At 44.4% G+C, this 27278-nt stretch overlaps 2 protein-coding genes across 2 annotated transcripts in view; both read left to right on the top strand.

Moving 5' to 3' along the window:
- The window catches only part of LOC140427343 (uncharacterized), a 73773-nt gene extending 56787 nt beyond the window's left edge, over positions 1-16986 (top strand). The window contains exons 7-10 of the mRNA XM_072512895.1: positions 126-229; positions 5006-5146; positions 12392-12546; positions 16901-16986. Coding sequence (XP_072368996.1) covers positions 126-229; positions 5006-5146; positions 12392-12546; positions 16901-16928 — 428 coding nt within the window. The 3' untranslated portion in view covers positions 16929-16986. The remainder of the gene's footprint in view (positions 1-125; positions 230-5005; positions 5147-12391; positions 12547-16900) is intronic.
- LOC140426268 (uncharacterized) overlaps positions 16877-27278 on the top strand; it is a 48595-nt gene continuing 38193 nt past the window's right edge. Inside the window, exons 1-3 of the mRNA XM_072510815.1 lie at positions 16877-17017; positions 19186-19283; positions 23021-23233. Of these exons, the coding sequence (XP_072366916.1) occupies positions 19273-19283; positions 23021-23233 (224 nt within the window). The 5' untranslated portion in view covers positions 16877-17017; positions 19186-19272. The remainder of the gene's footprint in view (positions 17018-19185; positions 19284-23020; positions 23234-27278) is intronic.

Raw genomic sequence — 27278 nt, 5'->3', positions numbered from 1 at the left:
CTGTTATGTTAATTCAAACAATAGATTTTGAAGATTGAACTGCAGAGTGCTAATTAGGCCCCTAATTTCTGTATCTAAAGTGATGATGCAGATTATAAAAATCTGCTTCTTTGTGTTATCCACAGATCCCTTGAAGGCTCAAAGCCCGGTCATTACATGGAACACTGGGACACATACATTGCCACTGTTTCACAGGCCCGTCCCTTCTCCTCATGATCTTTCAGTGCTGGTATGGATGAAAATTCAGTTTTTAACCCTTTTCGTGTGATAATTTTGTGTTAAATTAAACTACCATTGTCAAAATGTTTGTACAACATTTTGCACCATTCTGGAATGTCACTCGGAAAAGTACATAACTGTTTAAAGAAATAATATCACCAATATTCATTGTTTTTGGAAGCTTGTTTCTGATTTGTCTTTATTGCCCTCAACATTAACTTTTTTTAAATAAATCTTTATTGTTGTCACAAGTAGGCTTACATTAACACTGCAATGAAGTTACTGTGAAAATTCCCTAGTCGCCACACTCAGGCGCCTGTTCGGGTACACTTGAGAGAGAATTCAGAATGTCCAAATTACCTAACAGCACGTCTGTCGGGACTTGTGGGAGGAAACCGGAGCACCCAGAGAAAACCCACGCAGACACGGGGAGAACGTGCAGACTCGACACAGACAGTGACCCAAGCCGGGAATCGAACCTTGGACCCCAGTGCTGTGAACCAACAGTGCTAACCACTGTGCTACTGTCAGATCCCATGAAGTCTCGTGTCATCAGGTCAAACATAGGCAAAGAAACATCCTGCTGATTACCATCAACTGCCTTGATGACTCGGTACTCTTCTATATTAAACACGACCTGGAAGAAGCATTGAGGGAAACAAATGCACATTGACATGAGTGTCTATAATCAAGAGTGGCTTGGCAGTATTACAGCTGTTTAGCACAGGGCTAGGGGCTGTTTAGCACAGGGCTAAATCGCTGGCTTTGAAAGCAGGCCAGCAGCACGGTTCAATTCCCGTATCAGCCTCCCCGAACAGGCGCTGGAATGTGGCGACTAGGGGCTTTTCACAGTAACTTCATTTGAAGCTACTTGTGACAATAAGCGATTTTCATTTCATTTCACCAGTCGATATCTGCCTGGCTGTGTCTGCGGCAGGTGGTGAGAGAACCAGCATGAGGAGAAAACCTATTTGATCTGGTCCTCACCAATCTACCTGTCACATCTCCCCATTACAATATCGGTAGAAGTGACCATCACACAGATGTTGTGGACATTGTTAATGCGCATTTGAAATGGACGGAGGTTGCCATCACAAAATCGACAGCTACGCAATGGATCTTTGCAAGAATCGGGTGACCTGAACAACTCGTGAGCGATAACAGTACGCAGTTCACATCTGTTGAATCTGTGAAAGGAGTGTGGCCTCCACCATATCAAATCTGCCCCCTACCATCTAGCGATTTAGCTGAACATTTCGTACAATCGCTCAAGCATACAGTGAAAGTTTCAAGGGATAAAGGCTCTCTACATAACCGCGTCAATAGCTTTCAAATGACAAACAGAAACACTGTGCATTCAACAACAAAAAGTTTACCGGCTATACTGATGTTAAAAAGGAAACAACATACAGTTCGACCTTCGACTCCCCCTTCAACTTCAGAGATAGTCATACAACAACATCAGACACAAGTGGCTAGAAGGAAGCAACATTCCAAAAGCAGAGTCTTGACCATGGGGAACGTGTTCTTGCGAGAAATTACATCTCAACTGAAAAATGGACTCCATTTTGGCCAAAACGGGTCTAATTTTATATACTGTGCAAATTGACGATGAACCAATTTGGCATCGGCACGCTGACCAATTATTGGCTGCACATAGTGAGAGGACAGAATCTGTACCAGATGTTTACATCATAGCATATGGACAGTGGCATGCCAGACTTGAGGACTACAGCTGCCGAGATTGTGGAATCTGTTACAACAGAGTCAGCCACACAACTAGAGACAGGTCCTGAGTTGTTTTCAGCAGATGTGACACTAACCAGAGTCAGGAAAACACTTCTAGTACCCCTAAAAACCAAGTTCCTGAACGTCATGTTCTGCCAAAACGAGACAGACATCCACCCATGAGACTGTCTTTGTAATGTACATATGTATCAGTAACATAAATTTTTTATTATTTGCATTATGCGTTGGATCTGTGTTAAAGTGTTGGAATGCCAGGGACACTAAAGGAGTAGAGAGGGAGGGGTGTGATGTTTCAGAGTAACGCCATTGGTGTAACGTTATGTCTTATGCAATGACATCATCGGAGTGTTTTGCAGGGTTTAGTGCAGTTCACTATTGTACCAAGCTTGTGCAGCATCTTGTAAATAAACCCCCTGTACTATGTTATACAAACTCAACATGTGCCACCTCTGATTCTTTCTCCTTGCGGCTGCAACAAAGAACATCACAGAAATGAAGTCCGAACAGGTCTTGCAACTGAAAACGGGACATAAGTGAGGCCCTGTGTTTCATCTACAGCAACAGAATTGTACTCCTTAATCTGTAACCTCACAGCTCAACATCCCTCAGCAACAGCATCACACATCTATAAAAATGGGGTGCTAATTTGGTGAAGCCATAACACAGCATGATAAGTAGCATGCTGTGGGCAGAGCTAAGCAAATCTCCATCTAACAGAGGAGATCAAAGTCTTTCCCCATTCAGTTGCGAATGGTGATGGACACTTAAACATTCAATGAGGTGGAAGGAGGAGGTTCAATGATCAGACCTAACCTCAAAGGTGGCAGAGCCCAGTACGTGAATGCAAAAGATAATGCTGAAGCATTTGCAATCATTTTCCTCCTGCTAAATTGATGATCAATCTTGGCCAAATGAGGTCCCCAAAAACTGCCATCTATTTGACACTGGAAAATTGCCCTAGTATGTCCTCCCATGAAAAACAGAGTAAATCCAATCATGCCAATTACCGTCCCATCAGTCTATTCTCAATTATCAACAAAGTGTTGGAAATTATTGTCGACAGTGCTATCAAGTGGCAGTTACTCAGCAATGATCTGCTCACCAACACATAGCTTGGGTTTCATCAGGACCACATAACTCCAGACTTCATTACAGCCTTGGTTCAAACATTGGCAAATAACTGAATTCCAGAGGTGAGGTGAGAGTGTCTGCCCTTGACATCAACACACCATTTGACCTTATCTGACATCAAGGAGACATAGTACAATTGAAGTAAATGGGAGTCGGGGGGAAAACTATCCACTCTCGAGTCATACCTCGCACAAGATAGATGCCTGGTGTTGGATGTCAATCATCTCGGCCTCAGGTTCCTAGGCTCAACCATCTTTAGTTGCTTTATCAGTGAGTTTCCTTCCATCATAAGGTAAAATGTGGGAATGCTTACTAATGATTGCACAGCTTTCAGTTTCATTAACAACACTTCAGATAAAGAAGCAGTCTGTACCTGTATGCAGAAAGACCTAGACAACATCCAAGTTAGGCCTGATAAGTAGCAAATATCATTTGCAGCAACAATGGTAATCTTCCCTTGACCTTCAGTGGCATTATCGTCACTGAATTCTCCAGCATCAATAACCTGCGGGTCATCATTGACCAGACGTTCATGTGTATCAGCCATATAAATACTGTGGCTATAAGCACAGATCCAAGGCTGAGAATTCTAAATTGAGTATCTCACTTCTTGACTTCCCAAAGTCTGTCAACAATGTGCATGCCAGGAGTGTGGTGGACTTGCCATACCTTTGCGGTTTAAAACGTGACCTCTCACTCACTCATCTCACCCACACTACCACTCTCACAAGGATTAAACATGGATGAGGGCAAAAAGAATTAGAATGCATGGCTGCCTCAGTCTCCTTTTTGCACAGACCTGTAGTCATTTGGATGAGTTGATGTTTTAGTTGAAGTGAAGCTCTCATAAAGCTGAGGATCCTTAGTAGAGCTTAGACAAGCTTCCTGTCGTCAAATGTCCAGGAAGTCTGTTTTCAGGTGAACTTGAAGTTGGAACAGGTTGAGGAGAGTCCTTCTCCCACTTTCAAGGTATGGTTGTTTATCTTGGCTGCTTAGTTGACATGCAGCTGGTTTGAGGACTGTCTGATGGAATCTCTGCCTTTTTCCTTAACTGAGGTCCCCCCCCAACCCTATCCCACCTGTGGTTGACAGGGCACTCGACCAGGTTTGACCTGTTTCCCACACCTCTGCCGTCATCCCTTCCTCTCCCTCCCAGAACCATGATCGGGTTTCCCTTCTCATGTTCCACCTCACCCAGCCTCCGCATTCAAGGATCCATTCTCTGCCATTTCCATCAACTCCAGAACAATGAAACACATCAACCCCTCGTCCCCACCCTTCCAGTCAGCATTCTGCAGGGATCATTCCTCCATCACCTCCAATTCTCCATCCCCTTCCCATGGCACCTTCATTTGCAATCGCAGAGAGTGCAACACTTAAAATAAAATAATAATATTTACTGTCACAAGTAAGCTGATATTAACACTGTAATGAAGTATTGTGAAAATCCCCTAGTCACCACTTCGGCACCTGCTCAAATACACTGAGGGAGAATTCAGAATGTCCAATTCACCTAACAAGGACGTCTTTTAGGACTTGTGGAAGGAAACCGGAGCACCCAGAGGAAACCCATGCAGACACGGGGAGAACGTGCAGACTCCACACAGACAGTGGCCCAACCTAGGAATCGAACCCGGGTCCCTGCACTGTGAGGCAGCAGTGCTGACCACTGTGCTACCGTACCTTGGGACTCAACATTGAGTTCAATGAATTCAGACTGTGACCTTTCTCCTTTTTTTAATCCAAACCATTTTTTGTCCCAATGTAAACTGTATGGTGTGTTGAAAAAGCATAAAGGTTACACATGTATCTTGTTCACAAATCATACTGTATGTGAAAGTTGACTGATATGGGGTGAATATTTATTCTAGCTTATTTTTTTGAAACGTGTTTATCTTTCCTTAAGCCCGGTGAACACCTGTATGACATATGGGAGCCATATGGGCAGGCAACAGTGAGACTCCATCTGTTCACTGGCAGCAGACCCAGGGTTCTCACCACACTAGATTCTCCTGTCGACACAGATATGATTAAAGAATGGCCTGATGTAAGTATGTGACAAGGACACTCCTTGGAAAAGTTGCATTGAAATGTAAAAACATTTAGACTTTTGAAATTTCACATGTAAGATCTGAACGGGATAAAAATTTGGTTCCCATTTCCTGATGATGCATGCATGCAAGAGCAAAAAATCGGTGCCTTCAAAATGACGGCCGCGACCATATAAAAAAATGGGGCCGCACTGCGCATGCGTGCCCGCTCATCGGTGCGCATGCGCGGAATGTTTTGCGCATGCTCACCGATGAGCGGGCACGCGTGCGCAGTGTGGCTACATATTTTTATATGGTCGTGGCCGTGCGGCTGTTGCGCGTGAATTTGCGCAATTGGAGACGCAGGAGAAGATTTTTTTTTACAATTCTATGTAATCTTCCTGCCTGAAGGAAGGCAGAGGGCAGGTCATGCCTCCGAACATCGATTGGAGTGAGATCATGAGCAGGCTCACCTCTCTCATAAAAGGTAAGAAAAAATGGTGGGTCGCGAAGGTCGGCCGCCGTGGGTCCCGAAGATTGGCCGGTTGTTAAAAATGGGTCCCCGGAAAAAAAATGTTTGAAAAACATTGCCATACACCACTGCAGCTGGACAATGCTGGGAGGCAGGAGGCTTGTATTGTTCCCGAGTTTGAACCTCTTTCAACCGTTAAAAATTACTTAAATATCCCACATTTTCCAGCGCCTTGTTCCATCATCACATGGTGCTGCGTGACATAGAGTTGATGGAAGTGAATTCCCACTCCTAGCTGCAGATCTGTAGGTTCGGTGGTAATTTTTTGTTTGCTTTCTTGAATTGACATTCTGTTGCATTTATTGATGAACCTTTTTATGCACTTCTGTTTAATTCAGTCTTTTTTTGCCTTTTATCACCAAGAATTACATGAGTTACGTGATTCACAACAGCACCTTCTGTTGGGTTGAGCATTCATTTTTGTATTTGTTGTGTATTCATGTTTGTTCCCAGTTGGAACAAGGTCACTTTAAGAGTTCGATTACATGACAACTTATTACATCGTTGACAGTTGGGCAGGATAACAGTCAGTCTACACTCGCAGTCTGTGTGACAACACCTTTCACATAAAGTTCTTATTTGTTTTGTGGTCTGCAAGCTTCTCTTTCAAAATACCACAAAGAAAACTGGCGACAAAGTGGTTAAATCCACACTGCACAACTCAAAAAAGAGCTACAGAAATCCGGTGAGTAAGAAGAAAATCATTGATCCAGGCTGCAGCCATCCAAAAATATTTAAGACAATAAAAACATTGCTACACCAAAGCTGGCAACGAAGGGGTGCTGAATAATAGCAGAAACCATTGAAGAAACAAAAGTTTAAACCGAGTTATCAGACGAAACAAAATCAAAAAAGAAGTTGCCATGTGCTCTGTTTGGAGCATTCTGGAAGAGTGCTCTGTGAGGAGCAAGTAAAGTAAAAAATTAATTGTGAGCAAGGGAAAGGAACAGGCTGGCTCAGGGTTATCTTGTCTGGAAAGAAAAGGCCTGGTAATGCTAAGAAAATCTTTGTGGTACATTTGTGTTTCGGCAAACCTTTCCCATCGTAAAATGGCGGGAGGTTTTGGCACCGGGGCGCATGTGATGAGAGCACTGGAGCTCAGTGCTTTCATCATACATTCAAATATTTTGTTCAGACAAACAAAATTGTGGCAGACATAGTATTTCTGACCTTCCTGAACACGAGAGGGGGGGAAATCATTCAACCTCCTGCAAAGTCTGGTGTAATCAGAAAAAACAGGCTCAAAAACATTTGGTGAAATAGTGGAGATATTGCAGGGCCACGTCTCACTTAAACCTTTAGTTATTGCAGAGGTTCTATAAACGTAACTGACAAGATGGTGAATAAATCACACAATTTGTAGCTACTTTTCAGAAATGAACTGAATACTATGAATTTGGAGGTGCCTTGAATGACACCATTAAAGACAGACTAGGCTGTGGGTTAAAAAGTGAAGCTGTCCAAAAAAGGCTCTTAACAAAAAACAATTTGAATCTAAGGAAGGCTTTAGAAGCCATGATCTCAATGGAACTATCAGCTAAGGAAATGCAACAATTAAGTTTGAACACTAAAATCCATAAAATATCGGTTGAAACCCAAACACCTACACAGGTTTGGAATGCATTGATTACAAAAACTGGGCATAGCAGCAGATTCCTGGACTAAAGATGCGAAATGCAAGAATTATGGTAAAAAGGAGCACATCGAATGTGTGTGTTGGAGAAAGAAAGAATAAGTTTCAAACAAGAATTATAAAAAGCAAGAACCAAATATATCAAATGAAAAATCGAACAGAGGGAAGAATGTCCACGTGACACGAAAAGAGCGCAAAAAAGGACCAGAGTCTCAGTTGGATAATGAACTGTTCTTGAACGTACTGGCCATTGTGGCGGCAACAAATCATTGCTGGATCACTCCTTTACTGGATGGACTACTGGTGAAAATGGAGGTGGGCACTGGCACAGCTGTTTTTGCACCAGAAACTGTTTACCAAGAGAGACTATGACATCTCGCCTTGAAATCCCAAAAGATATTACTCAAAACCTATACCAGATAAGTGGTTCCATTAAGGGCCATCTCAAGGTAAATGTGCATAATGGGGAGAACCTGGCTGGAGAGAATCAAGCTAAACTGGGTTGGGGTGAATCTCATATCAGAGTCTGAAGCAGGTCTACCGAAGATTTTAAAGTAACATGCCATAGTCTTTAATGGAGAGCGGGGAAGCATGAAAGTGATCTCAGTCAAGCTAAAGATTAAGGATAAAAGCCAAGCAAGATGCTTCAAAATTAGAGAGGCTGGTTCAGACAGGGATCCTCGAAATTGTTTATGTTAGTGATTGGACCACACCCATCATAACCATGATGATCAAAAATGGTTCTGTACAAATATGTGGTGATCTTAAAGTCACTATCAATTGGCACTGTATGCAGAGCAGTGTCCTCTACCTTTAATTGATGATTTATTTGCTGGGTTGGCTGGAGGTTAACATTTCAGTAAATTTGACCTTAGTCAAGTTTATCTCTAGATAAATGTGGATTCTGCTCACAACAATATTTTATCATCATGGCACATTCGGGGCTAATCAGATATAAAAGGCTGCCATTTGACATCAAGTTAGCACCTGTGTTATTCCAACTTGCCATGAATCAAATTCTCAGTGGTCTGGGAGTCCAGAGATACTTAGACAATGTGCGCAGTTTAACGGGACAGTAAGAGATTCCCAATTTGGGCGTGTTTAGTGGGGTGTTTCTCAGCGCCTGCAGCACCAGGAATGACATCATTATTTAATGGCACATTGCTGGGTTTTTTTGCCTCGGGTGAGAAACCCCCCGCCAAGACTAGCTCAGCTCGTCAGTGCAGGAAAAGTATTCGTGGATGGGGGCGGGGGGGGGGGGGGGCAATTTTAAATGCCGCCCCCATCTTTTGACTCCTCCCCTCAGCCACCCCATCATGGCCTCCGGATCCCAAGTGCCAAAGTACCTGGGTGCCAGTGGGATAGCCAGGGTACCACGCTGCCCAGAGTCTGACCACCCCGGGTCTCTAATGACCTGGGAGACCCCCCCCCCCCCCCCAACCCCCCACCAGGTGCCATTACGCCTGGTCCATGTTTGTGTGGACCAGTGCTAAACATGGTGAGGTTTCCCGAGGCACGGGTGTTCGTTCCCGGGCCTCGGGAGATTATGGCGCAGACATATTTAAATGAGCCTAATGGCAATACCGAGGGCGAAAGGTGGAGCCAGGAGGGAGCCCGACTATTAACAGGGAAGGGGATTGGGGGGGGGGGGGGGGCTGACAGAAGGGGCGCTTGTAAATTGTACAAGAAACCTCATATTCTGTAAATATTATGTGCTTTAATATGTTAAATTGTCAAACTGTTAAAATTGGAAAATGCGAATTAAAATATTTTTTAAAAATAGTGCGTTTACATCAATATCATTGAACAAAGCAGAAAATAATGCACAGATTGGAAAGGAAGCTCTCGACATCAACTTCGTGATCAAATGTTTTTACTAATACCTTATTTTTAAATTTAGAGTACCCAATTATTTTATTTTTTTTACAATTAAAGGGCAATTTAGTGTGGCTAATCCACCTACCATGTACATCTTTTGGGTTGTGGGGGTGAGACCCACACAAACACGGGGGGGGAAATGTGCAAACTCCACACAGACAATGACCTGGGGCTCGGATCGAACCTGGGTCCTCAGCGCCGCAAGGCAGCAGTGCTAACCACTGCACCACCATGCCGCCCTGTTTTTACCAATACCTATATCGAAGGAAATTGATCTTACTAATGGATCATCGACCACTGACAACGATAATTGGGCCACATACCAATATTCCATTTCTAGCAGCGAGCCGGACGCAGAGTGGGCATTATTGTTGACAGTACATGCATATATGATAAAATATCGTAAATCAAATCTCCATGGGAATGCTGATGGGCTCTCCAGATTACCTTTACCCAACGAGTCGTCAATAAATAGCTCAAGTAGTAATATTTTCTATTTTGAAGAAGTCAATAAAACTCATGTAACGGCAGGACAAGTTAAGAAGTATACCAGAAGTAATCCACTCCTGTTAGAGGTTATGGACATGGTACTTTGTGGCAATATCAGGGAGAAAACCCAGAGTTGTAGCCATATGGAACCTGAAGACTCAAACTATCTGTACATGCTGGTTGCCTCGTCTGGGGAATGAGGTTCATCATTCCACCATTGTTAAGGAAATGTGTCCTAAACTAACTTCATGAAGGGCATTGCGGGATAGTAAGGACAAATGAGATAGCCAGAACAATTTTTGGTGGCCAGGGCTCGATAGCAAAATTGAGGAAAAGGCAGGATGTGTTCATCACGTGCAGAGGTCCAAAACTTGCCGACCCTCGTGCCATTACACCCATGGGTGGCCAGAAGTGTCATGGCAAAGAGTTCATATCGATTATGCCGGACCGTTGGAAGGGCACATTTTCCCCATTGTGGTCAACGCGCACTCAAAATGGCCTGAAGTCGCTGTTATAAATATTACATCCTCTCAGAGAACAATAGAAAGACCGAGTGAGATTTTTGCAAGATTCAGGTACATTGAGCAACTTGTTAGCGACAATGGGCCACAGTTCTTTTCGCAAGAGTTCACAAATTATCTGAAGGAGAACGGAACCCAACATACCTGATCCGTTCCTTATCATCCTGCCACAAATGGGCTAGCTGAAAGCTTTGTTCAAACAATGAAGCATTCATTGAAGTTGACTCATGATCAAGGATCATTGTCTCAACAACTAAGCCAATTCCTGATGACATGCGGGAATGCAACACATTCGACAATTCAAAGTTCTACGGTATTATTCATGGCAAAATATCATTTACACACAGTGTTTGACTTGTTGAAGCTGCCTAAGACAAGAGAGATTTTTTGAGAGAAAACTGCAAAATCAGGTTTTCTGACCTAGAATAGGGCTATACATAATGGTCGGGATTCTCTAATCCCCGGGGGGACGTGATTCTCGCGCCCTGCCGCCCCGACGCTGGCTACCCATTCTCCGGCGCTGTTTTTCGGGTGCCGGCGGGTTTGCCGCCACGCTGGTTGGGGGCCAATGACAGCGCCCTCCCCCCCCCCCCCCCCGGCCATTCTCCGTGCCCCGATGAGCCGACGCGTTTGGCCGAGTCCCGCCGGCGTGGTTTACTCACCTCCCACACGGCGGTAACTGCAAGGTGAGTGTGCGGGTCTGTCCCGGAAGGGGAGGGGGGGGGCAGGGGGATCCGACCCCTGCGGCAGGGTGGAGGGGGTGCCCACACGATGGCCTGGCCCGCGATCGGGGCCAACTGATCAGTGGGCGGGCTGGTTCCTTGGGGACTCACTTTACTCCGCGCCGGGCACCTGTAGGGCTGCGCCATATTGCCTAGGGGCCAGCATGGAGAAGGGAACCCCCGCGCATGCGCGGACTCGCGTGGGCCGTTCCCCGCCGGCTGGAGCTGGGGGGATCACTCCGACGGCAACCTAGTCCCCTAGAAAGGTGAGAATTCCTCACTTTCGGGGGCCATTGACGGCGGAGTTGTTGGCGCCAGTTGTCACGCCGGCCTGGGGACATAGCCCCATTTTTAGAGAATCCCGCCCAATGTTTTTTAGAAAGGTCACAAAGCATTGGCAAGGAACTACACCATCAGTGAGAAGTGGATACCTGCCTTCATCTTGGCACAGATAGGACCGGTCTCCAACACTGTTCAAACCCGGGATGATGTAGTGTGAAGAAGACACGCTGATCAACTTTTAGCAACTAGGACTGGTTTGCCAGAGACACAGTCAATTGACAGTCTGCAACTGTGCCAAGTGAAGACCTAGACATTCCTGAGAACCCTGACAATATCAGATAGTACCACAGTTGAGGACACTTCAACATCGAGTCAAACTTCGAACACTACGTTGACTCTGGTTGAGGCAACAACGGATAATGTACAAATGCAACCAAAAACACCAGAGATTATAGTCAACATGAAGATGCTACCGCCTGAGGTTTGTCACCGAGGAATCAACATCCTTCAAAATGTCTAACTTATTGACTGTTGTTTTTGTTAATTCTTCATCATGTAAATTTTAATTGTTAACGTTAAATTGGAACCTCTGATGTAAAGTGGGGAGGAAAGTGTTGTGTATTCATGTTTGTTCCTTGTTGGAACAGGGTCACTTTAAGAATTCGACCACATGACATACTGGTGACGCCACGAGCAGTTTGGATGGGCTAACAGTCAGTCTACTCCAGCAGCCTGTGTGACATCTCTTTCCGGATAAAGCTCTTGTTGTTTTGTACCTTCCTGGTCTGCAAGCTTCCCATTTAAAATACCACCGTAATCCTCTGAGAGTTTGAGGGGGGATTTGAGAACATGGATTCTGGGATCAGGAGCCAAGGGAATAGGGTGGAAGGGAATGCAGGATGGGGTTCAGTGAGGGGGGGTGGAGGGCACGCAGGCAATGTGGGATTGAGGATCCAGCGGCCAGGGAGCAGGAAGCAGGGATCGAAGGAGTGAACAGGAAATGCAACTAATTTCTAGGATGCTGGTTTGATTTTCTACAGAGCGAGTTCAAAATTATGTCCATGCCACCATAGAAAGTGACAAGGCACCCTCGGTATTCATCACTGACAATCTGTATCCAATTACAGAACAATATTGCGCCTGGGAAGGAAAAATGAACTGGTCCATTAGTGATTTGTGACAGATCTGCATTCTTTATTATTCAGGTTGTATACATTTATCATGTAAGGCCATCCCCTCCATCATCACCATTTAATGCAGGAGATGGCTTCGACTTGTACATTGATGGTGCTCGCTTTCTCCCAGATGCTGTTACCATTAGCAGAGTGACTGGCCGCATCTTTGATCGGAACTACAAACAGTGAGTACAGGTTGTTTAGTGAAAGAGCAGCTTGCAATAGAATATGCTACAGATGAAAATTATTTTGTTTTAATTAAGTATTTGTTCAATTGCTGTCAGAGCATTGTAGCAAATGGAAATGTTGCAATTTCCATCAGTCCAGATGACTCTTGCATGAATCTATTTCACTGAGGGCCTCTAGTGGCAATATACCAGGCAGACATGTTGGCTTGGTTGGTCCATTCCAATTTTGAAGCGATGTGTGCAACATGTCCATAATTTTGGGGAAGCAGCCTACTGCGTCTGTGCTGTAACCATTCTGTGATTTTGTAGTGTTGTTACAAACATTTCACTTGCACTGCAGGAAATGCTGATCAGCAGCATTTGAAATTACACAGACCAGATGGATCTGTTCGCATCTTTGTGAAGTCTGTGAGGCCGAGCCACAAATTGGCTAATTAACTGCGGTTAAAGAGAACGAATAATTCAGTTGAAGTTCACACTCATAATGGCTATCACGTGATTGTCATAATATACACCAGTATATCATGGTGCAGACACACACTGATGGACACACAGTGGGACCAATCAACACACACAACACCGCAGCCAATCACCAGTTAGAGCACACGCACTATAAAGACAGGGGGCATCAGAGCTCCCGCTCATTCGAGCTGCAGCTAGATAGTAGGACAGAGCTCACAGCCTGCAGCACAGACATTCACCATGTGCTGAGTGCATCGACTGGTTAGGACAAGGCAAAGGTCTTTAGTTAAAGCTAGTATTGTGTTAACCCACAGTGAGTATGTTAAACAGTTAATGATTCAATAAAATAGTGTTGCACTATTTCAAGTGTTGGTGACCTGTATGTGTTCCACGGATCCAGAGCGCCCAACACAACAATGACCTTGATTGGAAAGTGAGCATATCTGGACATTGGGTGAAAGCAGATTTGTCTCTGATATTCTGATGGAATATGACATTCACTGTCTGGTCTCATGCATAAAAAGTGGCCATTTGGACATTGGATGACCCTTGACACTGATTAAATCGGCTACTAAACCAGCACAGAAAATTCTTTTATGGGAAGAAACCAGAGGAAATAAGGAGAGTTGGAAAAAAAAATCAGAAGTTTAATGTTTGGCAAGGCTCTATAACAATTCCCTTTAGCTTATGCATGTCATGACCAATGCGGGACCATCATTCAGCTTTGCTAACAGTGTGACCAAGTGTGTTTCCAATTTAAACATTTTATGTTGAATTACTTGGTAAAAACTGTAATACTGAACACAAATGTAAGGATCTGGGGGTTTATCCTGATTATTCCTCAACAGAGTGTAAATTTAAGTTTAAGACATCACAAGTATTTTTTATGACTTTCTGTCCTTCCTGCTTAGGCAGAAACATTTTAAAATTGGGAAAAACAAAGCACCATGAAGATACAGTAAAATACTCAAATTTATTGACGTCATCCCTTAAGTGTTGTGCCATTTCCCTATTTCTGTGAGGAGCGGGATGGGTGTTTCTTCCCTTCTTTTCCAGTTGAATTTATACAATGGATGTAACAACGAGTAGATACATGTCTTGTTCACATTCCTCGCCTTTTCGCCCATATTGTATCATTTTTACCCAGAGAAATGAGAAGAACCGCTGAGATAATTGGTAAAGTGTTCTGCTTCTGAATTTTTTTTTAAATGATGCCAGTTTCATTTAGAAAACTGCAAAAATGAAATTAACTGGGCACTGCTAAAGGTGCTAAATTAATATGTTTTGTGAATTGATAAATGCTGAAATTCTGGTTATCTGAACTTCTCAGTCATGTACAACTTCACACAATATATTTTTCAACACATCCTTGTATTTCCATTTTGTCAAAGAATTGGCCCAGATATTTCTACAGGGATTGACTTGAACAGCAAGATATTTCAACCTTTTTACAATTACCACGTAGAATTCAGGAACCCATGCATGCCACCGTCAGCCACATTGTTACTGAAGGTAACCACGCATTCACAATTGCTTACATACTGGCAGAAGAAAATGGATGTCATGAGTATAGAATGGGGTGTGTAGAAATAACGAAAGTCACAATACATTGGGCACTAACTAAATCCGAAAGGGACCATGGAAATCATAATAAAGGTTAATTTTAACTCTCTGGAAATATATGGATTTTGAATGAATTAGAATCAGATGCTAGACTTAGCTTAACATATCTAATCAATGTAAGTTAGCAATAAAAAAATAAATGTTTAATTATATAGCCAGGTTAGTTAAATTTAAAATTGGCAGCTACAGTACGATGTTAAAATGGATAATACTCTGGTCAGCCTGCATGTTTAGCACTGTGTTCAATTTTGATCACCAAAACAGAATTAATCTCCACTTAGAGAGGCAAGGATTAATCAAGGATAGTCGGCATGGTTTTGCCAAAGGGAGATCATACAAATTTAATTGAATTTTTTGAGGAATTGACTAGGTGTGTAGATGAGGGTAGTGTGGTTGATGGACTTTAGTAAGGCTTTTGACAAGGTTTCACATGGGAGGGTGATGAAGAAGATAAGAGTCCATGGGATCCAGGGCAATTTGGCAAACTGGATCCAAGACTGACTTAATGGTAGGAGGCAGAGGGTGATGGTTGAAGGTTGTTTTTGTGATTAGAAGCCTGTGTCTTGTGATGTTCTATGGGTATTGCTGCTGGGTCCCTCGTGTTTGTAGTTTACATTAATGATTTGGACGTTAATGTAGGGGGTATGATGAGGAAGATCGCAGATGACACAAAGCATTGGTGGTGCGGTATATCGTGAGGAGCAAGGCCTTCGATTACAGGACGATATAGACGGGCTGGTTAGATGGGCAGAAGAATGGCAAATGGAATGTAACCATGAAAAGTGTGAGTTATTGCATTTTGGGAAGACTAACAAGGCAAGGGAATATAGAATGAATGGTCGAATGGAAGTACCGAGGATCAAAGGGACCTTGGGGTGCATGTCCACAGATCTCTGAAGACAGCAGGACAGGTAGATAAGGTGGTTAAGAAGGCATATGGTATACTTGCCCTTATTAACCGAGGCAATGAATATAAGAGCAGGGAGGTTATGATGGAACTGGTTAGGTCCCAGCTGAAGTACTGTATGCAGTTCTGGCCACCACACTATAGGAAGGAAGTAATTGCACTGGCGAGAGTGAAGAGTAGATTCACCAGGATGTTGCCTGGGCTGGAGTGGTTCAGCGATCAAGAGAGGCTGGATAAACTGGTGTTGTTTTCCCTGGAGCAGAGGAGGCTGAGGGGGACCTGATTGAGGTGTATGAAAGTATGAAGGTCATAGATAGGATGGTTGGAAGGTACTTTTCCCCCTAGTGGAGGAGTCAATAACGAGGGGGCATAGATTTAAGGTAATCGGCAGGACGATTTGAGGAGATGTGAGGAATGCTTTTTCACCCAGAGGGTGGTGGGAATCTGGAACCTGAAAGGATGGGAGAGGCAGGAACCCTCACAAATCTAAAGAAGAAATTAAGATTTTAAAAAATGTAATTTTTCCAATTAAGGGGCAATTTAGCGTGGCCAATCCACCTACCCTGCACATCTTTGGGTTGTGGGGGTGAGACCCACACAGACACGGGGGGGAATGTGCAAACTCTACACGGACAGTGACCCAGGGCTGTGATCAAACCCAGGTCCTCGGTGCCATGAGACAGCAGTGCTAACCACTGCACCACCGTGCCACCCTTTTTAAGAAGCATTTAGATGAGCACTTGAGCATATGGGTAGGCAGTGGCATAGTGTATTGTCACCAGAGACCCAGAGTAATGCTCTGGGTACCCGGGTTCGAATCCCTCCAGGGCAGATGGTGGAATTTGAATTTGATAAAAATCTGGAATAAGAAGTCCAATGATGACCATGAAACCATTGTTGATTGTCGTAAAAGCCCATCTGGTTCACTAATGTCCTTTAGGGAAGAAAATCTGTAATCCTTACTTAGTCTGGCCTACATGTGACTCCAGACCCACAGCATGTGGTTGACTCTTAAATGGCCTCCAGGGTGGACAAATGAATGCTGGCCCAGCCAGTGTCGCCCACATCCCATTCATGAATAAAGGAAAACAAAATGCCATTGCATACAAGGCTGGAAAATGGGATTAGAATAGTTGGGTGCTTGATGGCCAATGTGGACATGATGGGCCTCTTTCCGTGATGTAAACTTCTATGACTCTAACGTAAAACAAAAAATAATCATATTTTTATAGTGGTGCAGAAAAAATCTACAATGTTGATTGCTAATCTCCACCATTCTTTTTCCAATACTAATTCAGAAACATCTACTGTGCTTAATATAATCATCAACGGAATGCATTTAAATGTGCTGTTTTGTAGGTTTACTCTGTCGACCGATTCAGCTTGAAATTGGTTCTGGTTGGCTGGGCAGCTCTGCATATATTTGTGGAGTCAGGCTATGAAACAAACCCAACAGTGGATTCTGGAGTAGTTCAGGTAAATAATATTCCAGTTAGCCACATTGTTATCTGAATTACAGAACATAGATACAGAAGAGAATTAGTTATCGGACCTTTCCAAATTAAACATTGATGGAAACTCAAGTTTGCTGTCTTTGCCATCAATGTTGATAGAAATTTGAGTTGATGTTAATAAAATTTATTTTACTGCTATCCTATATTCCTTGATGAGAAGGATAGAATGGCTCAATCTGTGGAGGTCCCTCTCAACCCACTTTGCAATATGCTTGAGATGTTCACCAAGAGATTATTCTCTAGGTGATATTTATTTATTTATTTGTTCCTTTCTTTCCCTCTCCCTCCTTTGCCTCACTCTCTCTCAGTTCCTCCATCTCTTCCAACAGCTGCTGTTGGAATTAGGCAATGCGTTCACCAGGTATTGCATCTTTCAATAAGAATCTTTCAATAAGAGGCTTCTTTATATGCCAGCAGTCAATGAATATTTCAATACACATAGCGAAAAAGAAATCAACATGTTCAGCTGGAATATTGCCGAGCAATAATCAATATATGTAATTCAACATGAGTCGATATTCGCACGCGTTGTTCACCTTGTAACCCTTTTAAGTTTTTCGCTGGCAAGAAACTTCATTGTTTTCCTTTGTGTAGGTATCTTGTACAAACTACTTTTCATTCAATTGTTTTGTTAGTACATCAGATTCCCTGCCTAAAATGTTATCCTGTCATAATGCAGCCTTCTACTAATTTACCATGGATAATTTTTATATTCTTGGACTCATCAGAGGTGCTTCTGTGATGATCAAGCTGGGAAGACACATGCATGTTCAGCATATGTCATAGGTAGGGCGATGCCAATCTGATTAGCTAAAATTAAATCACCATCAGTACATAGGAACAGGAGTACAGCACCTTTCTGGGATTATGGAATCACCCCAACAGTATTTAATCTAAACTCTTCTGAATAGTGATCAGCACAACTTACACTTTGAGGAGACACAACTCACTGATGCTGGTAACAATTTTGTGGAAAAACTCTGGTCTTTGGATCTAACATCAACTAACCTGTTCTTTCACAGCAGCATCAATAACGGTTTATATTTATATAGCATGTTTTACATAATTAAATGTCTCAAGGCCCTTCTCAGGACCAGGATAAAACAAAATATGATGCAGAGCCATCTCAGGAGAAATAAGGTCAGATGACCAAAAGCATGGCCAGAGAGATAGGTTTCAGGGAATGCCTTACAGGAGGAACGTTAGGTGGAGAGTTATAGGGAAGGGATTCCAGAACTTGGGGCCAGCTGAAGGCACATCCACCAATGATGGCACAATTAAAATTGGGGATGCACAAGAAGCCATAATTAGCGGAGCGCAGGTATCTCGGGGTGGTGGGACTGATGGACTTACAGAGATAGGGAGGGGCAAGGCTTTAGAGGGATTTGAAAACAAGGATGAGAATTTTAAAAAGACTGCGAGCTGGCGTAGGTCATTGAACACAGTGGGGGTAGAGAAATGGGACTTGCTGCAAGTTAAGACACGGGCAGTTTGCAGAGGATAGAAGGTTGAAGAGCAGCCAGGAGTACCTTGGACTCATCAAATCTAGAGGCAATGAGGCCATGAATGAGAAAGCTGAGACTGGGAAGAATTTGAGTGATGTTATGGAGTGGAAATATGCAGGCATAGATAGTGATGGCATGAATATGAGGCTGGGGAGCTCCTCTCAGGATCAAATGCAAGACCAAGGCTGAAGAACCTGGCTTAATTTCAGACTGTTGCAAGGGAGTGGGGATGAAGTCAGTAACTAGGGAATGAACATATAATGGTTTAAGTCTTCACAATTTTTAATAAAAGGAAAATTCTACTTATCCAGCACTACGGCCACAGGGTAAATTTAAAACACAGTTCTAACTTTCCTGCCTTTTCTCAGAGCAAGCAGCTTATCAGATTTCACAAAACAAAATAGAAAATTGATAGGAAGGAGCATTAGAAAAAGTCACTGCATGGTCGGATGTATTGCTACACTAAAGTATGTAAGTTATCAAAAAAAATTTGTATAATCCGCTTTGGTTATCTCACAGATTGGGTAGCATCAAAATGCATTCTTATTTCATGTGTGCTTCTGGTTTGGAAATCCAGAAGACGTTTTCCATTTATACTTGATCACAATCATGTTTTGTCTGTCAGATCTCTCTGAATGAAGGTGCTCACCAGCTGCGGTTATACTATGATGGCCCTGACCCAGATAAGCCGTTATCAGTCAATGCTGTTACAATGAAAGGACGGTAAGTCTAATTTCTAAGCTTCAAAATAAAGAAATAACAACACAAATTAAGAAAACGTTGTAATCATGTGTTCGTAGATTTGGGCAGTAGAGAATTCTTATGGTGACAGAGCCAGCTGCAAATCCAAACCGTGCCTGAAATTGAAAACGTGACTGCATTGGCTCATGAATCGCTCCATAATAACATGTGAGGAGGCAAGCTTTCTGTTGATCGGTACTGTAAGGACCGTTCTACTGAATGAACTCAGAATACAATTGTCATAACGAGTATTCCACCCTTCCCGTCAAGGAATATAGGATTAGGTTTGCATAGGTGGAGAGATGGTTAAGGATAGAAATGAGGGAATAGGAGTAAATGGATTAGCAAGGTGTAGCTAGTAGTGTGTCCAAAGGATCTTGTCTTCATATAGAACTGGGCACAGAAATGAATATTAGTATTTTCTGACAAATTAAAGGAATGGCAAACTGTGTAGGAGAATGCAGGATGATAGGGACAGGGCAGATAGGTGGAAATGCACTTCAATTAGGCAAACGTTAAGTAGAGCATTTTGGGAAACGAACAGTGAATGAAAATGCAACCTGAATGGTAAAATTCTCAATGTAATGGAGGAGCAGATACTTAGATTTAGATAGACAGACTTTAAAAAAACAGCAAATAAAATAATTTATAGCACAAATAAGACACCAAGTTTATATATAGTGACATTAAACACAGAGTGAAAGAGGTGATGATGAACAATCTATGTGAACTTTTAAGAAGAATATTAAAGTCATTAAGAAATGTACAAGACATATTTACGAGTTGGTACCGGGAATGAGAGCTACGATAGTCATAGATGTTTACAGCATGGAAACAGGCCCTTTGGCTCAGCATGTCCATGCCGCCCAGTTTCTATCACTAAGCTAGTCCCATTGCCCGCATTTGGCCCATATCCCTCTATACCCACCCTGTCCATGTAACTGTCTAACTGTTTTTTAAAAGAAAAAATTATACCCGCTTCTACTACTGCTCGTTCCAGATGCTCACCACCCTCTGTGTGAAAAGAATTCTCCTTTGGTCTGTTTTGTATCTCTCCCCGCTCACCTTAAACCTATGCCCTCTAGTTCTAAACTCCTCTACCCTTGGGAAAAGATGTTGACTATCTACCTTATCTATGCTCCTCATTATTTTATAGACCTCTATAAGATCACCCCTAAGCCTCCTACACTCGAGGTAAAAAAGTTCCAGCCTATCCAGCCTCTGCTTATAACTTAGACCATCAAGTCCTGGTAGCATCCTTGTAAATCTCTTCTTCATTCTTTCTAGTTTAACAATATCTTTCCTATAATAGGGTCACCAGAACCGAACACAGTATTTCATGTGTGGTCTTACCAATGTCTTGTACAACTTCAACAAGTCGTCCCAACTCCTGTATTCAATATTCTGACCAATAAAACCTAGCAGGGTGAATGCCTTCTTCACCATCCTGTCCATCTGCGACTCCACCTTCAAGGAGCTATGAACCTGTACCTCTAGATCTCTTTCTTCTGTAACTCTCCCCAACTCCCTATCATTAACTGAGTAGGTCCTGCCCTGATTTGATCTACCAAAATGCATCACCTCACATTTATCCAAATTAAACTCCATCTGCCATTCATCGGCCCACTAACCCAATTTGTCAAGATCCTGTTGCAATCTTAAATAACCTTCTTCACTATCCACTATGCCACCAATCTTGGTGTCATCTGCAAGCTTACTAACCATGCCTCCTACATTCTCATCCAAATCATTAACATATATAACAAATAACAGTGGACCCAGCACCAATCCCTGAGGCACTCTGCTGGCCACAGGCCTCCAGTTTGAAAAACAACCCTCCATAACCACCCTTTGCTTTGGTCGCCAAGCCAATTTTGTATCCAATTGGCTACCTCACCCTGGATTCCGTGAGATTTAACCTTTTGCAACAACCTACCATGCGGTACCTTGTCAAAGGCCTTGCTAAAGTCCATGTAGACAACATTGACTGCACTGCCCTCATCTACCTTCTTGGTTACTTACCCCTTCAAAAAATTCAATCAAATTCGTGAGACATGATTTTCCCCTTAAAAAGCCATGCTAATGTTCCCTAATGTCTAATGCCTGTAGATCCTGTCCCTCAGAATACCTTCTAACAATTAATCCACGACAGAAGTAAGTTCCCAGGCTTATCCCTAAAGCCTTTCTTAAACAAGGGCACATTTGCTACCCTCCAATCTTCAGGCACCTCTCCTGTGGCTGTCGATGATTGAAATATCTCAGCTAGGAGACCGGCAATTTCCTGCCTAGCCTCCCACAACGTCCTGGGATACATTTCATCAGGTCCCAGGGATTTATCTAAGTTGATGCACTTTAATACCTCCTGCACCTCCTTCTCTGTAATATGTACACTCCTCATGACATCACTTTTTATTTACCCAATTTCCCTAGCATTCGTGCCTTTCTCAACAGCAATACTGATGAGAAATATTCATTTAGGACCTCTCCCATCCCTTGTGGATCTGCACAAAGATGATCTTGTTTATCCTTAAGAGGCCCTACCCTTTCCCGAGTCACCCTTTTACCCTTTATGTATCTGTAAAAGCTCTTTGGATTTTCCTTTGCCTTGTCTGCCAAGACAATCTCATGTCCCCTTTTTGCCCTCCTGATTTCTCTCTTAACTCTACTCCGACAAGCCCTAAGGGATCCACTTGATCCCTGCTGCCCATGCAAGTCATATGCCTCTTTCTTCCTTTTGACCACGGCCTCAATATCCCAAGACATCCAGGGTTCCCTCCTTCTACCAGCCTTACCCTTCACTCTGAGAGGAATGTGCTCACCCTGAACTCTAGTTAACATCTTTTTGAAAGACTCCCACTTACCAGCTGTCCCCTTGCCTGCAAATAGGCACCCCCAATCAACTTTTGAAAGTTCACGCCTAATACCCTTCAAATTGGCCTTACCCCAATTTAGAATTTTAACTTTTGGGCCAGAACTATCATTCTCCATCGCTATCTTAAAATTAATGGAATTATGGTCACTGGTTCCAAAGTGTTCCCTCACTAACACTTCCGTCACCTGCCCTTCCTTATTCCCCAAGAGGACGTCAAGTTTTGCCCCTCTCTAGTCGGGCCATCCACACATTGAATGAAAAACTTGAACATTTAGGACTATGTTCACTGGAGGAGGAAAAAAACCGAAACAGATTTAACCGAAGTTTTCAATGTTTTGGAGACATTTGTGATGGTCAAAAGTGAAAAATTATTACCACTCGTTTGTAAATTGCTATCAAGGATTCTTAAACTTGGGATTAGTGTTAAGATTAGAAGGAGAGAGGTTAGAAAAATGTTTCCCTTTCCAGGTTAACAGAATATGAAATGAGTTCCTGCGGTTGCTATTGAAATTTAGAACATTGTGCTCTTTAACAGGGACTTAGATAAACAGTTGAAGAGGAAAAGTATTTGGAGTCATGAGGAAGAACAGGGAAATTGAAGCCGAGTAGGTAGCTTCAACACAGAGCTGGCATTAGCATTGGCACAAGCACAATGTGCTGAATCGTTAGCTGACGAAAACATACGAAGGACAGGTTTGGAAAATATCCTGGAGTCCTGATCACCTGGCGAGATCAGGATGAATGCACCTAGAATTCAGGCAGATTTCTCTTTTTGGCCTCCGGTTTAATTGTTCTGTACAATTCTATTTTTGAAGTTCATCGCCAACTACCATTCCTTTCTTTTTAGGTATATACCATGTGCTACATTATTAGTCAGATTGGTGAAAGCACAAGTTGACAAGAAACTCCAAGCCTTACAAAGAAACAAAGTGGACAAAACTGAATGGATTAAACGTGGTCTTTTCCAGCCATTGCCTAACTATAATGATAAAGTGTACTATTCTGACAAGGCCAGACCAACCACAGGTGAAAATAATCTCTACCATGCTATGGTTAATAGGTGAGTCAGTTAAATACTTACTAAACATGTGAGCTGTTTGCAATTGTAATTACATTTGACTGTTGTCAATACACACTCATTTTGTGTTACGCTGATGATGCCACACTAGTTGCTCAGCTACAAGGATGCATGGGTTGTCTCTCTTGCACCAGTTTTCCCTTACCATAAGCTTCACGAAAACCGTGGTTATGGGACAATGTCACATCTTTGCTCTTGTTCATTTTAAATAACACCCTGCTGGTAGTGGTCAGCGGATTCTGCTACTTTGGGTCCATGGCGATGAACAATCTTGTTCTTTTTTTAAAATTCTCCTCCTTTTTCACATTTTCTCCCACATTTACACCCATCAACAATAAACAACAATCAACAAGATATGTCAATCCCCATAATAACAACGATCCCATCCGCCCACCAACCTCCAAACCTCAGCCCACATGTTTACATAAACAAATGACAAAAAGGAATCAGGGATTACCCATAATCACCCTTAATCTACACCACCCCCCACCCACCCCCCCCCCCCCCCAACTAATGTTCGATGTTATCCAGTTCTTGAAAGTGCATAATAAATAGTGCCCATGACTTGTAGAACCCCTCCGAGCTTCCCCTCAGTTCGAACCTAACCTTCTCAAGGGTCAAGTATTCCAACAGGTCCCCCCGCCACGCCAGGGTACTGGGTGGAGAGGCTGCTCTCCATCCCAGCAGGATCCGCCTTCGGGCGATCAACGAGGCGAAGGCTATGATATCTGCCTCCGCTCCCGTTTCCAACCCTGGCTGGTCCGACACCCCGAATATGGCCTCCTGGGGACCCGGGTCCAGTATCACACGCACCACCTTGGTAATTACCCGAAACACCCCCTTCCAGTACTCCCCTAGCCTTGGACAGGACCAAAGCATATGAACGTGATTCGCGGCACCCCCCCCCCCCCCCCCCCCCCCCCCTCCGCAACGCTCACACACATCCTCTACTTTAAAAAATCGGCCCAGCCTCGCCCTCGTGAGGTGCGCTCTATATACCACCTTCAGCTGTATCAGCCCCAACCTCGCACATGAGGTGGAGGCATTCACTCTCCGGAGCACCTCACACCAGACCCCCCCCCTCTATAACCTCTCCCAGCTCTTCCTCCCACTTTGCTTTGATCCCTTCCAGTGATGCCTTATCCACTTCCAGAATAGCTCCGTACACCTTCTCCAGTCCCCTTGTCGTCAACACCTCCTCCAGCAATGTGGAGGCCGGTTCCTCTGGGAAACTCTGTATCTCCTTCCTGGCAAAATCCCTGCATGTACCTAAACCCTTCTCCCTGCTCTAGCCCATACTTCGCTTCCAGCTCCCTCAATCCTGCAAACCGACCCCGAAGAAACAAATCTTTTAGCGTCTTAATCCCCTTCTCTTCCCATTTCCGAAAACTTCCACCACACCTCCCTGGCTCAAATCTGTGGTTCCCCCGAATCGGCATTTCCCTTGACCCTAAACCCAACCCGAAGTGTTGGCGAAACTGCCTCCAGAGATTTTCAATGAAGCTATTATTACCGGACTCCCTGAATATTTCCCCGGAGCTATCGGGAGCAGCGCTGTTGCAAGTGCCTTCAGCCCCGGCCCCTGCACAAACTCTCCTCCATTCTGACCCACTGTGAATCAACCCCTCTGACCCAGCTCCGCACTTTCTCCACATTCGCCGCCCAGTAGTAGTACAACAAGTTCGGGAGACCCAAACCCCCTGCCTGCCTTCCCCTCTGTAGCAGCACCTTTCTCACTCTGGCCACCTTCCCTCCCCATATGAATGAGGTAATCCTTCCCTCAATCTCCCTGAAAAAAGACTTTGGCAGGAAAATCGGAGGCATTGAAAAATAAACAGGAATCGCGGGATCACATTCATTTTAACCTCCTGTACCCGACCTGCCAGTGACAGAGGAAGGCCGTCCCACCTTGCCAGATCGGCTTTCACTCTCCCCACCAAACTAGTCATGTTGTACCTGCGAAGCCTCCCCCACTCCCGGGCAACCTGCACCCCCAGATACCTAAAATGAGTCCCTGCTCTACAGAATGGCAGCCCCCCCCACCCCTGGCCCCACCCCCAGCCGAGACACCACAAAGTACTCACTCTTGTCCAGGTTTAACTTGTACCCCGAGAAAGACCCAAATACCCGCAGTAGCTCCAATATTCCTCCTATCGACGCACTCGGCTCCGACACATACAGCAGCAAGTCGTCGGCATATGAGGACACCCTATGCTCTATCCCCCCCCCCCCCCCCCCCCCCCCCCCCGCGCTATTCCTTTCCATGCTCCCGAACTTCTCAATGTGATGGCCAACGGCTCAATCGCAAGTGCAGACAGCAGGGGGGACATAGGACATCCCTGTCTCGTCCCACGGTGGAGAGAGAAATATCTTGAACTGATATTATTTGTGCGGACACTCGCCTTCGGTTCCTCATATAATAGCTTTACCCAGTTCACAAACCTTGGTCCAATCCCAAACCGCTCCAGCACTGCCATCAGGTACCCTCATTCTACCCGATCAAACGCCTTCTCGGCGTCCAATGCCACAACGACCTCTGTTTCCTTTCTTTCCGCCGGTGCCATAACAACGTTCAAAACCCTCCTAATGTTCGAAAACAGCTGCCTCCCTTTCACGAACCCCGTCTGATCCTCCCCTATTACCTTCGGAAGGCACTCCTCCAGCCTACCCGCCAGTACCTTCGCCAACACTTTTGCGTCCACATTCAGAAGTGATATGGGCCGATACGACCCACACTCCGTCGGATCCTTATCTTTTTTTAGTAACAGGGAAATCGATGCCTGCCCCAAAGTTTGCGGCAACACTCCCTTCCCTATCGCCTCCTCAAACATCCCCACCATCAGGGGTGCCAACCTATCCTTAAATTTTTTATAATATTCCACCGGAAACCCATCCGGCCCTGCCACCTTCCCCTACTGCATCCTCCCAATCGCATCCTTTATCTCCTGCTCCACTATTGCTCCTTCTAATGTAGCCCTGTTTTCCTCCCCTAGCCTCGGGTACTCCAACCCATCGAGAAATTCCTGCATCTCACGGTCTCCCCCGAGTGGCTCTGACTTGTACAACCTCTCATAAAACTCCTCAAAAACCTTGTTAATCAGCACTGCGGCCACCACCAACTTCCCTGCCCTATCCTTCACCTGAAGAATTTCCCTTGCCGCTGCCTCCCTCCGGAGCTGACCTGCTAACATGCCTTATCTCCATGTTCATAAACTGCACCCCTTGCTCATCTCAGTTGGCGCACCGCCTTCCTGGTGGACAGTCGGTCGAAGCTCGCCTGTAGTTCCTTCCTCTTTTCCAGCTTCGCCGGGTCCCCATCCTCTGCATACCTCCTGTCTACCTCCAACATCTCATCTATTACCCTCTGCCGCTCCAACCTCTCCTCCTTATCCACCCTAGCCTTAAACAAAATTATCTCACCTCTCACCACCGCCTTTAGAGCCTCCCAGACGACTGCCTTCGACACCTCACCCGTACAATTGAAACCTACATATTCTTTAATTACCTTTTCAATTTTCTCACAGAACACTTGGTTCCCCAAAAGCTCCACATCCAGTTTCCACCCCGGTCTCTGCGCTGCCCCCTTCTCCAGCACCATATCCACCCAATGTGGAGCGTGATCTGACACTGCAATTGCAGAGTATTCCGACCCCTTGACTCCAGCCAGCAAAGCCTTCCCCACCACAAAAAGGTCGATCCGCGAGTATACCTTACGGACCGCTGAGAAAAACGAATACTCCCGTTCCCTTGGGTGCAGGAACCTCCAAGGGTCCACCCCTCCCACTTTGATCATTAGCCCAGCCAGCGCCTTCGCCCCCCCCTGATGGGACCAGTGAGCGCGGCCGTGATCTGTCCAACCTTGGCTCCTGCACCAGGTTCCAGTCCCCCCCCCCCCCCCCACAATCAGCTCATGCGTGTCTAAGTCGGGAATAGCCCCAAACACCTTCCTCGCGAATCCCACATCGTCCCAATTAACAGCGCCACTGATCTCCCCTCCAATGCCCCTGTCACAATCACATATCTACCC

This window comes from Scyliorhinus torazame, chromosome 7 (genome assembly GCF_047496885.1).
Source record: "Scyliorhinus torazame isolate Kashiwa2021f chromosome 7, sScyTor2.1, whole genome shotgun sequence".
NCBI classification, from domain to species: domain Eukaryota; kingdom Metazoa; phylum Chordata; class Chondrichthyes; order Carcharhiniformes; family Scyliorhinidae; genus Scyliorhinus; species Scyliorhinus torazame.
Note: the sequence above shows the minus strand (reverse complement) of the source record. Positions and strands in the feature narration are given on the sequence as shown.